This window comes from Amphiura filiformis, chromosome 1 (assembly GCF_039555335.1).
Source record: "Amphiura filiformis chromosome 1, Afil_fr2py, whole genome shotgun sequence".
Taxonomy (NCBI): domain Eukaryota; kingdom Metazoa; phylum Echinodermata; class Ophiuroidea; order Amphilepidida; family Amphiuridae; genus Amphiura; species Amphiura filiformis.
Genome location: NC_092628.1, coordinates 65,977,987 through 65,993,565, shown reverse-complemented (window position 1 = coordinate 65,993,565; position 15,579 = coordinate 65,977,987). Strand labels below are relative to the sequence as shown.

General features: G+C 35.7%; 1 protein-coding gene across 1 annotated transcript in view; it reads left to right on the top strand.

Annotated features, from left to right (window-relative positions):
* Positions 1-15,579, top strand: part of LOC140151270 (serine/threonine-protein kinase 32A-like) — a 248,083-nt gene that overhangs the window by 104,697 nt on the left and 127,807 nt on the right. Inside the window, exon 6 of the mRNA XM_072173550.1 lies at positions 1,259-1,584. Coding sequence (XP_072029651.1) covers positions 1,259-1,584 — 326 coding nt within the window. The remainder of the gene's footprint in view (positions 1-1,258; positions 1,585-15,579) is intronic.

The following is a 15,579-nucleotide window of genomic DNA, read 5'->3' as shown; positions in this document are numbered from 1 at the left end:
TCTAATCCACTTGCCTGTTACCCATTTTAATCTGCTTGCCTGTTAACCCAGTTGCAATATGTTTCTCAACTTTGCTTCTATATGGTTTCAACAGTTTTGCAGTCGTTACATATTTTTACGTGAGAAGTGATCCCATCCAGGAATTAAGCCACTGGACCTCAGATTTGTGAGACCTGCGCATTTACTACTAAGCCATTGAAACTTTATGATTATGTTTCTCAACTTTGTTTCCATAAGGTTTCAACGGTTTTGCAGTTGTTACATATTTTTACGGGAGAAGTGATCCCATACAGGAATTAAGGCACTGGACCTCAGATTTATGAGACCTGCACATTAACTACTTAGCCATTGAAACTTTATGATTAAGCTGATTGAGAATTTGAAATATAAATGCAGTTACTCGACCTTGCATCCTTCTCTCAAGTTTACTGTAGCCGCATATAGGGCTTAAATTAGGGATTCAATCATGTTTCACCGTTGTTCATCACCGATTAACAACGATGCGTCCGCGTCGTCTGAGTGGTTTACTTAGCGAGGCCCGGCGAAGTAAACCACGCAGACGCTGCTGACGCAGTTGATAATCGGTGATGAACAACGGTGAAACATGATTGAATCCTTTCAACAACGAAACAAGCTAAAGATGTCTAATTCACATGATTCTTTCATTAGGAATGTCTGTTTGTCATTGCCACCCAACCTTACAAAAAGATAGCGGTATTTCTCTGTTGATATCAGCAATAAAACTAAAGAATAAAGCGGTAATATTTAGCTGCTACCGCCAACATAAGCGAGTTCATGTTTACGCATTATGTTCCAGCATGTCTATGCCAGCCATGACAAATTTTACGCGCTCATGCGTAACACGTACGCGTAACCTTGCGTTCGCGTATATGCTACTGAACTGTGGATTCATCACGGATTAACAACGGTTGGCTCCTGTACAAAGGTATATAGGAAGAGTTGTTGAACAATCAGTAATGTACTGATACTCACTGTAGAGATAAATAGAAAAGCAAAATGTAAACACACATCCATAGAGGGTCCCCTGCTCCCCTTATGGTGTTTGGAACTACATTATCTATATGTGGGTTAATTGTACCAAGTTTCAAATGACCAAGTTGATAATACATGTATGCTTCAGAATGGCAGTACAAATGGCAATTTGCCTATGTGGACCCATACATTCTTGTTTGTTTCATGTTTGGTTCAAGTAAATCACTCAGTTTATGTTTTATCTTTTTATTATTACTTGTTTCAGGTATGCATCGTTCAAAAGAAGGACACCAAGAAAATGTTCGCTATGAAATACATGAATAAAACTATGTGCATTAAAAAAGACGCAGTGAGGAATGTTTTACGAGAACAGGAGATCCTGCAATCCCTGGACCATCCTTTCCTTGTGAATCTGTGGTTTACATTCCAAGACGAGGAGGACATGTTTATGGTGGTGGATCTTTTACTTGGTGGAGATTTGAGGTACCATATTCAACAAGGAGTCAAATTTGATGCAGAAAGAGTCAAATTGTACCTGTGTGAGATAGCATTGGCACTGGATTACCTACGCAAGGAGTATATCATTCACAGGTAAGTGGCTGTGAGAAGGAAGCCATTTGTTAAAGGCTTAAGGTCCGTTCATACTACGCCGCAAGTACTTTGCGGCTTGTTGCGTTGCTGTACTGCAAAATACTGTATGCGGTATCACAATAAAGTTAACTTGGAAATGCGACGAGTTGCGTCAGAAAGTAATTGATATACATGTATCAGGAACGCAACACACCACAACGCAAGTGCAGCATAGTGTTAATGCACATTTTACACATGAAAATCTAAAGTAATCAGTTAAATTAGATATGGTGCTTTGGTGCTTGTCTGTTAGCCAATGCATGTCTGAGAGTCCCAGCAGTTCACCCATGAAAATTGGACTAACTTGAATTTCTGGACAGAAAGAATTTGCTAATGATAGTCCCATGCAATTTCTATGAAACTTTGAGAGCTGAGCCTGGTGATGAAGGTTAATAGTGAGTTGATTAGGGTACTCAACTTTAGTGCGTCACTTTTTGATTTATGGAGTGATTATGGCCACCCTGATCACGAGCAATCATGCAGATTTTGTTTAATGCACATATTTTTATAAACAAGAAATAACTGGAACATGGCATTGTTTTATTTAAAAACAAATTATATTCACCACTTGGTATTGGTTATTGACCAATATGTACTTTTTGCGGTTTTAATTATTGTTTGTTGCTGCACTGCTATAATTCTGATGATATTCAGATAATTTCTATCAAAATGAGGAAGGGGGAGAAAAGGTTCGAGTGTATATTGCTTATGACATTCAATAAGGTGCCACTCCATCTCAAAAACCCTGGCGGCTCTTTCATATGTAGGGTAAAAAATTGCATTGGTGATAAACCATTTTAAATAGGGCAATGACTTGGCCCATGCATTAGGCAACAGACATGCAGCAGTGAGACACATGGGAAGATGTAGGTTGTAGCATGCCTGCAGTAAGGAAGATATTTATCATCCTGAGCTCCCAATCAGGTGTGATCTGGGGGGCAAAAATAAAATCAGGTGGCTCTACATGTAGTCAATTTGACTGGTGTAGAAATATGTTGAGGTAGTTTGGCATGATGCATAGAATTGGAGGCATTTGAGGAAAGACATTTGAAACAAATTAAAGGTGGTTTCCAAACCGATTCCTTAAGACTGCTAATCTCATAATCCATTCATTTGAATGACCAATTAAGGACTTTTATGGATGTAACATCTTAAAAAAAAACCCCACAAATTTATATAGTACAATTACATCATTGGGCTTTACAGAAAGTCGCTGACCACCTTGGCCCATGACATACAGAATACTATCAGCCTATGTTTAGATTAACCATCACAGCCAGGATCAGCTCCCTGAGTTTTGTATATGAACACCAGGAAACTTGGCCAATCAGCAGTAAACTCCTTGTGCAAGAGAATTTCAAGTTCCATTTTTTCCACAAGAGTATATAGAAAAAAATAAAAAATAAAAAATAAATAAAATAAAAGCAACAGAGCCCAAAAGTAGTGCTAGCCGCTCCCTTGATCACCTCCCCTCAATCTCAAGTAGTCTTTGACAATGACTAGACTTGAACTTATATCTTCACTCTCTCATGCAACAGAGTCTAGCCCCTTAACGGGATTGCTATTTGCAAGGAGAATGAAGGTACAAATGCATTCTTGTTAGGATTCACACCATACTACTAGGACTTGAATTTTGTGGTAAAAAAGGGAAATAAAATACAACTGAAAAATTCAAAATAAGAAACTGAATAAGTTGTAAATTATATCTTCAATGTACATGTACAATCTGTGAATAGTGATATTATCAAAGGAAGATGGGGATTCTTGAAATATTGTATCAGGGATTTCAGTATTCACTTATCCAAACATTTTCTTATTTAACCAATTTGGGTCTTCCTACATTGATCATGATTATACACAATAGTATTATGAATTTCTCATAATCATGGAAGTGCATTCAATGCGGGAAATTGTTCCCAAACTTTACCTCTGCAAGAGTCAGTCACCTATATGCTTTGTGTAACATTTCTATGAACCTATTTTCTCATTAATAAATCAGCACTCCTCTATGCCTATGGCAGATTTTAATATACCAGCTATTAGAATCCACAAGTATTAAGATCTGTCGATTTCATCAGTTAGATGAACATCTACAGGATGAAAGAAAAAAATGCTAGTTATTGATGATGAGATTTGATGCAGTGTCTGCCAATTGAACCATGCTAACTGCTCCGTAGGTTTATCAGGATGACACTGCTCTGTGGATTTCCTAAGGACAATGAATATTCAGGGTACACTGTCTTTCTATCTTATTAGTTTACTAATTTAGGCTTACTGAGGTGAACCAGTTTATTTGGATGAAAGAAATGTGACTGAGACTTCTTTACTGGGCATGAATGATGATTCTGAACCCAGAACTTCACCATGTGAACTCATATAGAGGTGCACATATATATACTTCATGGTAAGTCTGCCATATTGGATTATTTCAAGTAGGGATAAATATGGAGCACCTTATATTTTCAGTGAAAGGCCCAAAATCTGATAATATTAGCAAAGTGTTACAAAAATTTAGCATGATCTCACATTCTCGGCACAACACATACCGGTATATTGCACTTAGGTAATTTCAAGCATAACAGGGACAAAAGTGTACCGCGAGTTACCATGGGATTGCTCATATGTCAAGAAAGTTTGCTGGGTGAAGGGTGTAACAATCCGGACATCCTTTAATTTTCCTTCATTACGACTCACAAATATGACAAAGTCAGGAGTTCCCTAGGTTGAATCTGCATTCTGAGTTGAATTCTGTGTTCTGAATTCACCTCGAGTTTCAGCCACACCTATAAAGTCAATGTCCATAATATCATCACAACCTTACCGAGGACAGAAAGTTCCTTTCATAACACCAGTTCTTCCAACTGAAAAAAGAATGTCTGGCTGATTTAAATAAATTTGATCATATAGTTTGTAGTCCCTGTGTGCAATGATGTTAAACATATTTACCCATGCTGAAAAATGGATGATTCCTTTTCATGTTGCTTTCCAAGTCAGGTCATTGCCATGTTGTTTTCGGCATGGCCCAGGCAACCAATGAGAATCATGCATTTTCTTCTTTTTGTGGATTTCGGTGTTGCAACCCATACGGTTTCTTAGAAGATCACAAAGAAGGACATTGAACCCAGTAGTGACATGTCAAGCTGCATGTTGAAATTTGATTTGGTTGTCAAATCAGTCAATACAGTTCAGGCTGCAAATTATAGATGATATTCATTCTCCAGCTTAGGTAACATATCAAATTTATGAATTTAAGGACACTGCTGACTGTGGCATTACATGTGTGAGTGATGTGATAGATATTACAAAGCTTCTTAAATGACAGGTATTATATCCTCTTGCAATATGTGTGTGTGCTTTCTATAGATTCACCTCAAGAGTGATGATATATCAAAGTACCTCGTGGACATATAGGAAAATGTCTTAATTGGACTTGAATTATACATGAAGTAGGATTTTTTCTTCCCCTTTGTTAAAATATGTTTGAGTAAAAAAAGTAGTCAAATCTATGCTAAAAGAGTAGCATCAAAATTTACATTTTTATCATACGTTACAAACATGGTAAATGGGCAGTATTGTGATAAAAGTGCTCTATAGACATATACTATGTGACCCCAGCCCATAACTCAAAAACAGCTTATAGGTGATGTTGTCCTCATTTGGTAGGATTAGGTCACATGTTCATCTTAAAGGCAACGGAAAGGCTCCAAATTAAAAAAGTAGTGTTTTCCCCCATTTTTGATATATTTCTCAAGAACCATAACACATTCTGAGCTGAGAGTGCATTTTAATTATTTTAGATCTAGATCTAGATCCCCTACAATAAGAATCGTGTGTTTTTTGACATTTAATTCCAGTTTTTAGCCATTTAAAGGGGAATTGGATTTTTCTTCAAACTTAAGGGATCTAAAATGAGCGTTTATTGCGTTTCGACAGTATTTTTTGTGGGACATTAGAGCACCTCAGACCTATCAAATTGCATTCTGAATACGAAGCATGTCTTTCTGATATCAAATAATTTTCATTTTTTGAAAATCACAGTATAATACAAATTTTATGACAAATTATAAAAATTTGATATTTTTCAAATTTTTGATATATAACAGTCCTCGAAGTAAATTATCTAAATCTAATGATATATTCTTAAAGTGTATGTAGCAGGGAGGAAAAGCCGACGGTCAATTGAAAATTTTGACCTTTCATATTGAAGATATGGATTTTTTCCCAAAAAGACCTATTTTTTTTGTTTTGTTTTTGGGAAAAAAACCATATCTTCAATACGAAAGGTCAAAATTTTCAATTGATCGTCGCTTTTCATCCCACCTACATACACTTGAAGTATAAATCATCAGATTTATAAATTTTACTTCAAATACTGTTAAATATCAAAAATATCAATTTTTAATGATTTGCCATAAAATGTGTATTAAATTGCAAATTTCAAAAAATCAAAATTATTTGATATCAGAAGGCCATTCTTCGTATTCAGAATGCAATTCGATATGTCTGCTGTGCTCTAATGTCCCACAATAAATACTGCCCAAACGTTCATACCCCAGCCCTTAAGTAAAATGTCAAATATCAGGCCTTTAAGGGATCTCGAATGAGCGTTTATTACGTTTCGACAGTATTTTTTGAGGGACATGAGAGCACCTCACACCTATCGAATTGCATTCTGAATACGAAGCATGTCTTTCTGATATCAAATAATTTTCATTTTTTTGAAAATCACAATATAATACAAATTTTATGACAAATTATAAAAATTTAATATTTTTCAAATTTTGATATATAACAGTCCTCGAAGTAAATTATATAAATCTAATGATATATTCTTAAAGTGTATGTAACTGGGAGGAAAAGCCGACTGTCAATTGAAAATTTTGACCTTTCATATTGAAGATATGGATTTTTTTCCCAAAAAGACCTAATTTTTTTTGGTGTTTTGGGAAAAAAAATCCATATCTTCAATACCAAAGGTCAAAATTTTCAATTGATCGTCGGCTTTTCATCCCACCTACATACACTTTAAGTATAAATCATCAGATTTGTAAAGTTTACTTGAGTACTGTTAAATATCAAAATATCAATTTTTAATGATTTGCCATAAAATGTGTATTAAATTGCGAATTTCAAAAATCAAAATTATTTCATATCAGAAGGACATTCTTCGTATTCAGAATGCAATTCGATATGTCTGATGTGCTCTAATGTCCCAAAATAAATACTGTCCAAACGTTCATACCCCAGCCCTTAACTAAAAAGCTGCAATGGTCATGGAAGCCAATAATCGCAATTTCCATATGTCTTGTTGCTCAATAATATATCAAAACCCCACCAAGAAAAATCATGCACATGGGGTGGAAATGGCACCCCTTACATCAAGCCTTGGGATGACCATACTATTCCCCTTGTGTGTCAACTTTATTAATCTCAACATTTGAGTGCAAACATCGCTAGGTATTGCTCCCCTCTTACCTGCCCTAATGTGTATTTTGAAAGATAATGAGGTATGATATTTGTCTGCATCACCTTAAAGTTATACTTAATATAATGTACATATATTTTGCATTTTACAACGCTTTTCTGAACTTTCTCAGCTTTGCTGTTAAAGACATGCCTAGCATAAGCTAGTATACTTGTTCACTATTCCTGAATACTTTTCTTTAAATAAATACTTCTAGCTTCACCCAGTGTTTTTGTAAGGTATAAACTGATCTAGCCTTTGTGTGCAAAGCGTGAAATGAAAGCCGGCAATCAGAGATGTTGAGGACGTTTACCCTCCTCTAATAACACACACGCAGGTGAAATGGACCGTACTACCTTCCATAAGGGCACTTACAGCGTAGTGCGGATGTGGCAATTTTTACACACAGCATTTTTAACACTTTGTAACTTCTACACTGCTGAGGTGATGTGCTAGGAATGACTAATTCTGGGTGAGAAATTAGCAATTCATAATAGCAAGATGATGAAAGTGTTTTATTGTATTCGTACGTGAAAATCCTTGCTGTCAACTTGAAAAATAGAGTTACAGTATAAAAAATACATGATATGAAAATGGTTTCAAGAGGATATGGTAATGGTGTGATTGAGGAAGGGATAAAAAGCATGTATGCTAGATGCTGCTAAATGCAGCAATTGCCCAGGATACCTTGTTTGGTTAGGATAATGCTTCACTACAGGTAGAGTATTCAACCAACAATGTAATTAATGCTTCAAGTGCTTTAAATAAGTCATCTGAAGAGGGCGCTTGATATTTACTATATTTTGAAAGTCAAACTGAACATTTTTCATCCAGAACAATGTTGGCATTTAGGAGAATAGAATGAACACTCGTAGAACATACATTAGCTATTGTGGCTATTGCAATTCAATGCAGAAATGATTGGGTGTGATTCAACAAGCATTTCTCTCTCTCTCTCTCTCTCTCTGAAAGGGGTTACTTACATGATATCTGCAAGATAGAAAGTTGGCCTGATTTATTTATTTATTATTTATTTATTTCAACTTTCTTTATACAGGGTAGCAACGTCAGTGTAAAAGCAATGCTATTCTTGGAGGCGCTGTTGAATCAACTTGTATGAAAGTCACATGGGAGGTAGAGATTCAGTGCAAGTAACTCTTATTTCAAATTTGCTCAAGACAAGCACAATTTTAAGTTTCAAACAATTGACAGATTAATATAGATAAAGGTGTTTATGCAAAAGGTTTCATGGCTCTGATCATCTGCCTTGAACATTATACAAGACCAGCAAAATGATTCCTGAGGGCATAAGATTGCCTCTTACTATTGGTTCACCTGAAATTCGGTAGAAAATTTGATACTGCGAGCAAAGCTTAAAGCTTAAAATATACCTAAACAAAGACATCACTGTTTTAATACAAACTTTTGCACCTAAAACATGAAAACTGTGTAATTCTTTGAAATTTGACTATCAGACCAATCACCAACCCCTAATTTGGGCCAAGTGCATAATTATTATGTCCTATGTTCTTGCTCACTTAGTTAGCATTATATAGTTCTGGTCATATTCAATGTCCGTGACAGTTGTATTGTGTGTCCGATGTCTTCATTTGCAGCCTGATACTTAGGTACACACAAAATAATAACATTTTGTGGCAAAAGTGACATGCAATTGGCGTCCAATTTTCACCAGATGAATCTAATCAAGAATATGGCTTTTTCTGACTATTTGTTATCTGTTTTCAATGGATTGGATATTATTTGAGGTGATTGACAGCTATTTATAATTACCTGAGCGTCTCAAAACAAGATTTACATTGGATCAGTAAAGGCCTTGCAGATGTGGATTGCTCAGGGTTAGTCACCCTACTTTCATCCTTTTTTAAATATTGGAAATCACTATATTTGAGTAATACTTCTGTTAACTTCACTTAGTCAATATATCGTTGTCTTTGTTTGGAAACTTTATTTGATATAAGAAATCCCCATCATGGATTTTGTTGTCATTTTTTCAGTAAGACTGATATGTCTCATTAGCTTTTCAGAACTGTTTGATTAGGTCTTGCCTGGGAGAGAGAGAGAGATGCATAGCATATATTGAGAGGTCAGTCACATTATTTGCAATCCATCTGATCCAGTGCTCCAGCACATGACTTCTCTTTACAAATCCTTCAAGCCCATCAAGTTAGAAAAGGGTTTTAAGAGAAGTTGTTGCCATGGTTATAAAACAAGTTGTTTAACATCCCAGGATATGTAATAGTCAGATGGCAAACTAAATTCTGTGGCCTTTTTAAGCTCAATGTTTATTTGTGTTACTATGATTGAAGATAGCCAAATTGTGACATTTCCACATTTATTGTTTGCATGTAATCTGATGTTCCATGCAAAGCTTAGATTCTATGCCATGGAGACAGGGGTCATCATTGATTGTGGTTCAAGTTATAGTTGTCATAATCTAATGATTATGGTGCTATGGGACAATTTTGAATGATGACACTGTACCAGGATATGCTGGTGTGTGTCACTCTTGCTGTGTCAAATGCATTATCATGTACATGTTGCCTAAGTTGTGATATTTTCAATGTAAAAAAGCCACAGGATTTATATAGCGCAATTATGTAAGACCATTACGCTCTGCAGAAAGTCACTGACCACTATGGTCAGGGAGAACCCTAGTCAGCTTACATATTATATTAACCATCGCAGCCAGGATTAGCTCCCCAAGTTTCATACTAGTAGACTGGGACAGTTAGCAGTAAGTTCATTGTCCAGGGGAATTTCAAGTTCAGTGTAGCTCAGATTATCCACAAGAACACAAATAGACACTGCAAGGGCTCCAACTCATACCGTCAAGTACTCGGACACCAGAGTCTAGTGCCTTACCAATTGAGTTAACTGATGGACTGTACTAGCACTGTATTGTAATTGATTAACACACATCCATGGTATTGTAAAGTTTTACCTGTCCACTATAACAGTAAGATGACAATCACAATTTTCATAACTTGCTCAAGAACCAATGCAAACATAAGACTTAGTTCTTCCAATGTCAATATTACGGAAATGTTATGGCACGTACCATTACATAATTGGACTTAATTAAAAACTAACAAAGCCATGTGTACGCACTTGACTTGAAACCTGTTTATTATATGTTTCTTGCAAGCTCATATTGTTCCAATCTGAGCTTGTGCAACCTTGTAAACATGATTGTAATTAACTTGAAGATGTTCATTGCAGAACAAGCTGACGGCAAGCTGATAATGAGCTTGTAGAAACACTTGCCATTTCCATAAAGGACCCATGCATAAAAATTCGATTATTTCAGTGCCTTATAAGAAAAACGAACTTCATTTAATGCAAATTGCTTCTGATTTTTGGTTGATGTAAGCCTTCATTGTAAATTCAACAAGATTAAATCCTAGATTTATGTGTTAACATGTAAAGTGTGGAATACCTAAATATTGTAAAAATGTGCCCTAGATTTGAATATTGAATATTATCTTTGAATTATGCTCCAGTATGATATCATAATAAATCAAGTGAATAATAATCATACTGTTTTTTTTTTTATTATGATGATGCTATCAGAGGTGCAGCAAATGTAAACAAATAATAGAAAGTGTTTATGGCAGTGGGTGCAAAATGGACATTAATCACAGGGCACACTGATTTTGCATTTGGCAAGAAAAAGTTGGATTTCATATTGTTTTGTGAGGGAACATTTAACAGAGAATGACTGATTGGCTTGGTATTATTTTGGCTAGCTATGTCCAAACAATAAAGATGGTAATCAGTGTCAGTGGCCAGTTCAAAGATTTTAGGGTAAGCCCATCACATGGCTAGGACAGGTAATTAGTTTTGGTTAAGTGAGGTTTTAAAGTGAAATTTCATAGCTGTGGAGTGGCTGCTTCCTGGCTTGATCTGCAATCACTGTTTTTAAGGATGTGTACAGATGGAGCAAGTTGTTGTTTGTTGTATCAAGCCCAGGTAGACATATTATAAATCCTGTTCCATCAATCTAACATTCTGCTGCACTGCCCCCGACTTGGGATGGGCGGTGGTTGGTTGAGCGCTTTGTTCCTGGGAAGTTGGGAACCCTCCCTCTCCAGTGCAGCAACTGTTGACATCGGGGAATCACATTACAGTAGTGGCTACTCCCTTCTTGCAGACCAGGAACTGTTGCTATAAGGTGTTGGAACCAATGTGCTAAGCCACCACTCTTTAGTATACCAAGCAAACCCTTTGTCATGGATATACAGGGCAGGACTTGCACTGCTGGAACATCTTGATGTGTGCAAGTTCCATTAGAGGCTGATCAATTCAGGCAGTTTATATTTGCAATGTCAAGCCAGTGGAATTTTCGGAGTGAAGCCAGTTAAAGCTTTTGGAGGTTAAGCCAGTAAAATTGTTAGGCTAAGTAAAAAATAAAACATGTTTCACGTCCGGGTTTTCGAAAAAAAGGAGGAAGAGGGGGCTTTTTATTTTCTATTTTTTATCACAAAATTGGAGTAAATACCCATACTTAGAGCTGTTTTAGTGTACAATCCGTACATACAATAATGCCTGGAAAAAGGAGGAGGCCCTTTTTTATTTGTTGTTCTGAGAGTTACACCCCCTTCAATGATCACAAAACCTTCCTAAAATGTTTCTTGTATCTTAACAAGGCTATAGAAAGCATCCCAACTTCTATAGACATATTTTTTGAAAAGTTATTACTGAATTTCAAAAAATAAAAATTTATTTGAGAAAACCTCAAAAAAGGAAGTGGGAGGGGACGTGAAACATGTTTATTTTTTTATTTGGCCTTATGGTCAACCCAATGAAATCTTCAGGGTTAAGTCAGGTAAAGTTTGAAGGTCAAAACAGACAAGCCAGTGAAATCTTCAGGGTTAAGTTGGGTAAAGAGTGAAGGTCAAACAGCCAAACCAGTGAAATTGTCATGGTTAGACCAGTGAAATCTTAACGGTCAAGTGAGGTAAAGTTTGAAGGTCAAACCAGTGAAATTGTCAAGGTCAGACCAGTGAATCTTAATGGTCAAGTCAGGTAAAGTTGGATGGTCAAACCAGTCAAGCCAGTAAAATTGTCAAGGTCAGACCAGTGAAATCTTTGGGGTCAAGTCAGGTTATGTTTGAAGATTTAACTAGTAAGATCACTTGTTGAACATGATGAAGGATCAGAGCTGCCTCAAGTCATTTTTAACAGCAATTTGTATTTGTAGGGAACCGTATTTGCAATATATTTTGCAGAGCAAATACGATATATTCCAAAGATATTTTGAAATCAGCAGCGTGGAAAATTGTCCACGTTTGAAGACATGTTATTTGGGTGTAGTGAGAAACTCAATGAGCTTGCAAAAAACAACAACAAAGAAACAATCAAAATCCAAACAAAACTGGAAAATGTATTGGTATGCAGCTTTCACTACATGTCCCTAGTTATGACAAATTCATCATTTAATTTGTTATTTAGTATCATCTGTCTTGATATCATTACAAATAACTACTTGCAAATTGGACAACCAATAAATATCCTGGCATAGATAGAGCTGCAGAATTCACAAATATGGTTTTCATTTCTTAAGCTAGAAAGCAAAATGTAGTGGGATGTGATGGATGGATAGAAAGGGAAGTCAATAATTGCTATTTTTGACTAGAGTGGTTCGTATCAGGTATTTGGCAACTAAGCCAAAAAATTAAGGTACCAGTTACGTTCACCAGTGTATATCCTAACCAAGGACAGAAATTTCATAATTGGAACCAGCAGCCAATATCCACATCTTTTAGCTCGAATTTAAGACCTCATTCGTTGAAATTTTTCAAGAAATAAAGACTAGGGTGTGATTTTCGGTAATTTTGTGCCCGGTACCAGCGATTTTTCGGCGGGTAACCGGTACCCAAATTGGACCTAGACCTAAATGCTAGGATCATGGTTGACCTATAAAAAAAAAAATTGAATTTTGCTCATTGTTTTGTAATTTTAATATGAAAATTGATACATAGTTTTCATGTCATACTCTATTAATGATATCAAAATGTATTGAATTTGAATGCATTTTGATATCATTAATAGAGTATGACATGAAAACTATGTATCAATTTTCATATTAAAATTACAAAACAATGTGCAAAATTCAATTTTTTTTTTTTTTTTAAATCTTTCGGTACCCGGCAGGGAATTTCCTGCCGGGTAATAGGATTATCGGGCGGGACTCGAATTCCCGGGACTCGCTCACACCCTTAATAAAGACATGACAATCCAAAAACCCAAGAAGATGCCAATTTAAAATTTGCAGTTTGCTCCATTGCGCGCCATATTGATTTGCACACAAAGCGTTCACTAACAAGAGAACTAGCGCTGTGCCTACATTGATTAGCACATTAAAACTAGCGTCGTGCTTTCATTGATTAGAACACAAAAGTGCAACTTTTGATTTCGTTTCTTCATTAGGTTTTAGATCACCATTTCTTTAATACCCAACCACTTTCAACAAATAAGGTCTTAAATCAGAGCTAAAGAGTACAGGTATTGGCTGTTTGTTTTAATTTGGACATATTTGTCTTTATTTAGGATATACAGGGGTGAACACAACTGGTACCTTAATTCTTTGACTCACTGACTCAAATGCACACTGTTTTCATAGAGGTACTGTTTTGACCTTGACAAAAACAGCAATATAAAAATGTAGATTTTCATATCCCCTCCATATGCTTCTCTCTATAAAATAAAAAGGATGCAAAAAAAGGTTGTTCCACTATGAAATAAGATCTGTAGTAATCGTCTAGCAAATAAGAGTTATTTGTGGGCAGTTTTAGGGGGCTGATTTCCCTAGAGGTTGTCAATACCAGCCGTGGACAAATAGTAATTCAAGAAAGGTATGAATAGTTTTCTTAACCCATGGCAGCCTTTGCTGTGTTCATATGGTTGAGTTTTGAAACAATAATTTGTTTGCAAACAATACCTTATAATTGTTATTGCAAAAGCAGCAAGCAATGCAAAATAGTGACAACAAATGTCACAACACTGTTTGTCTCTCTAAAACTCAGCAGTAAGACAAGAATAATATTTTGTATCACAATTTCCAAGGTTTCCATAGTATTCTAACAAGATTGGGAATTTCCTATATCCATTGACCTCATCTCATCTCATTTCATATCAACTCATCTCATACTGTTAGTAGATTGTGTACTTCACAGTAACTGTAACCTTTGGAAGCTCTTTCTATTTACAAAATGAGTTTCACACAAATGTGTTTATTTGTACTATTCAGGTATAAGTAATTTAACCAAAATTCTGGGGAGATATAGAATTTGATTATGTTATGTTTGCAAATTATGATACTTGTGAATTAAGAAATAGAATTACCAAAGAGGTAAGGTTAGTCTAAAGGAATTGAATTTTCTTTAGCCCTATCTGTAAAGCTAATCTGCCATATTGGAATGTTATGGATGGGGACCCAACATTTTGTGTAACCCTGGAAGATAGCTTCCATTTTAGAGTATAAAAATTTAGGCAATACATTACAAGCTGATGCAAAACAATAATTTATTTAAATCAAAGTTTGATGTACACATGGCAACAAAATCCAGCGGTTCACAATTTGTTCACTCCTAATTTGAGCTCTCCTAATAAATCAAATCTCTCTTAAAATGCACTATGCATGCTAGGAGAGGTTTGATTAGGCTTCTAATGTATGGTCAAATTAGATTATCAGATCATTCAATGAGCTGCAATAGCAATTTGCGTATCACACTTTGCATCACTATCATGTGGAAAACCATCCATCCTTATTTTTAATATCTTTGAAACAGATTGTGAAAGGTTAGAGGTCATGTCCATGACATATCAGGTACATTATATAAGGAACATCAGGTAATAAAAATAAGTAATCATATGAGTTGAAGTGACAGGCAGATTATTCATCATCTAATGACCAATTTGTAACAGATATATAGAAGAGTAAGTCGAGCTTTGCCTAATTTCTTTTTAGCTCTATGGAGTATAGTGCAAGGGAATATCAAAGTTGGTTCCCTGCAAGTTTTATCAACACATGTGATGCTGTAACATTGCTGGAAACCAGTGTCACAGTAGGTTGGCTTAGATGATGACTATATAGATGGCTCCATGGATTATGTGATAAAACCATCTGGTATACTTTATTAGTAGACAATTGGGCTACTTCAAATTCAATATCAAGACATTTTGATCAAGTGAAATTAGACCGATTACACATCAGGTATACATGATGACCATGACACAATGGTGCAGCTCACTTTACCAAGTCTGAATGAGCTAGTACCACACAGAGCCTGCTCCAATTATGTCTTATTACCATAGGATATGAAATAATATGATTAGCATAGATTGAATTCATCAGGTGAGAGCATGGAGAGGGAGGTCGAGAACTTGTCATATATTATGATGTAAAATTTCCTATGTACCCTTAAGGTGAATACAAATTGGTGAATATTAGGAGAAAAAATGTGTATCTA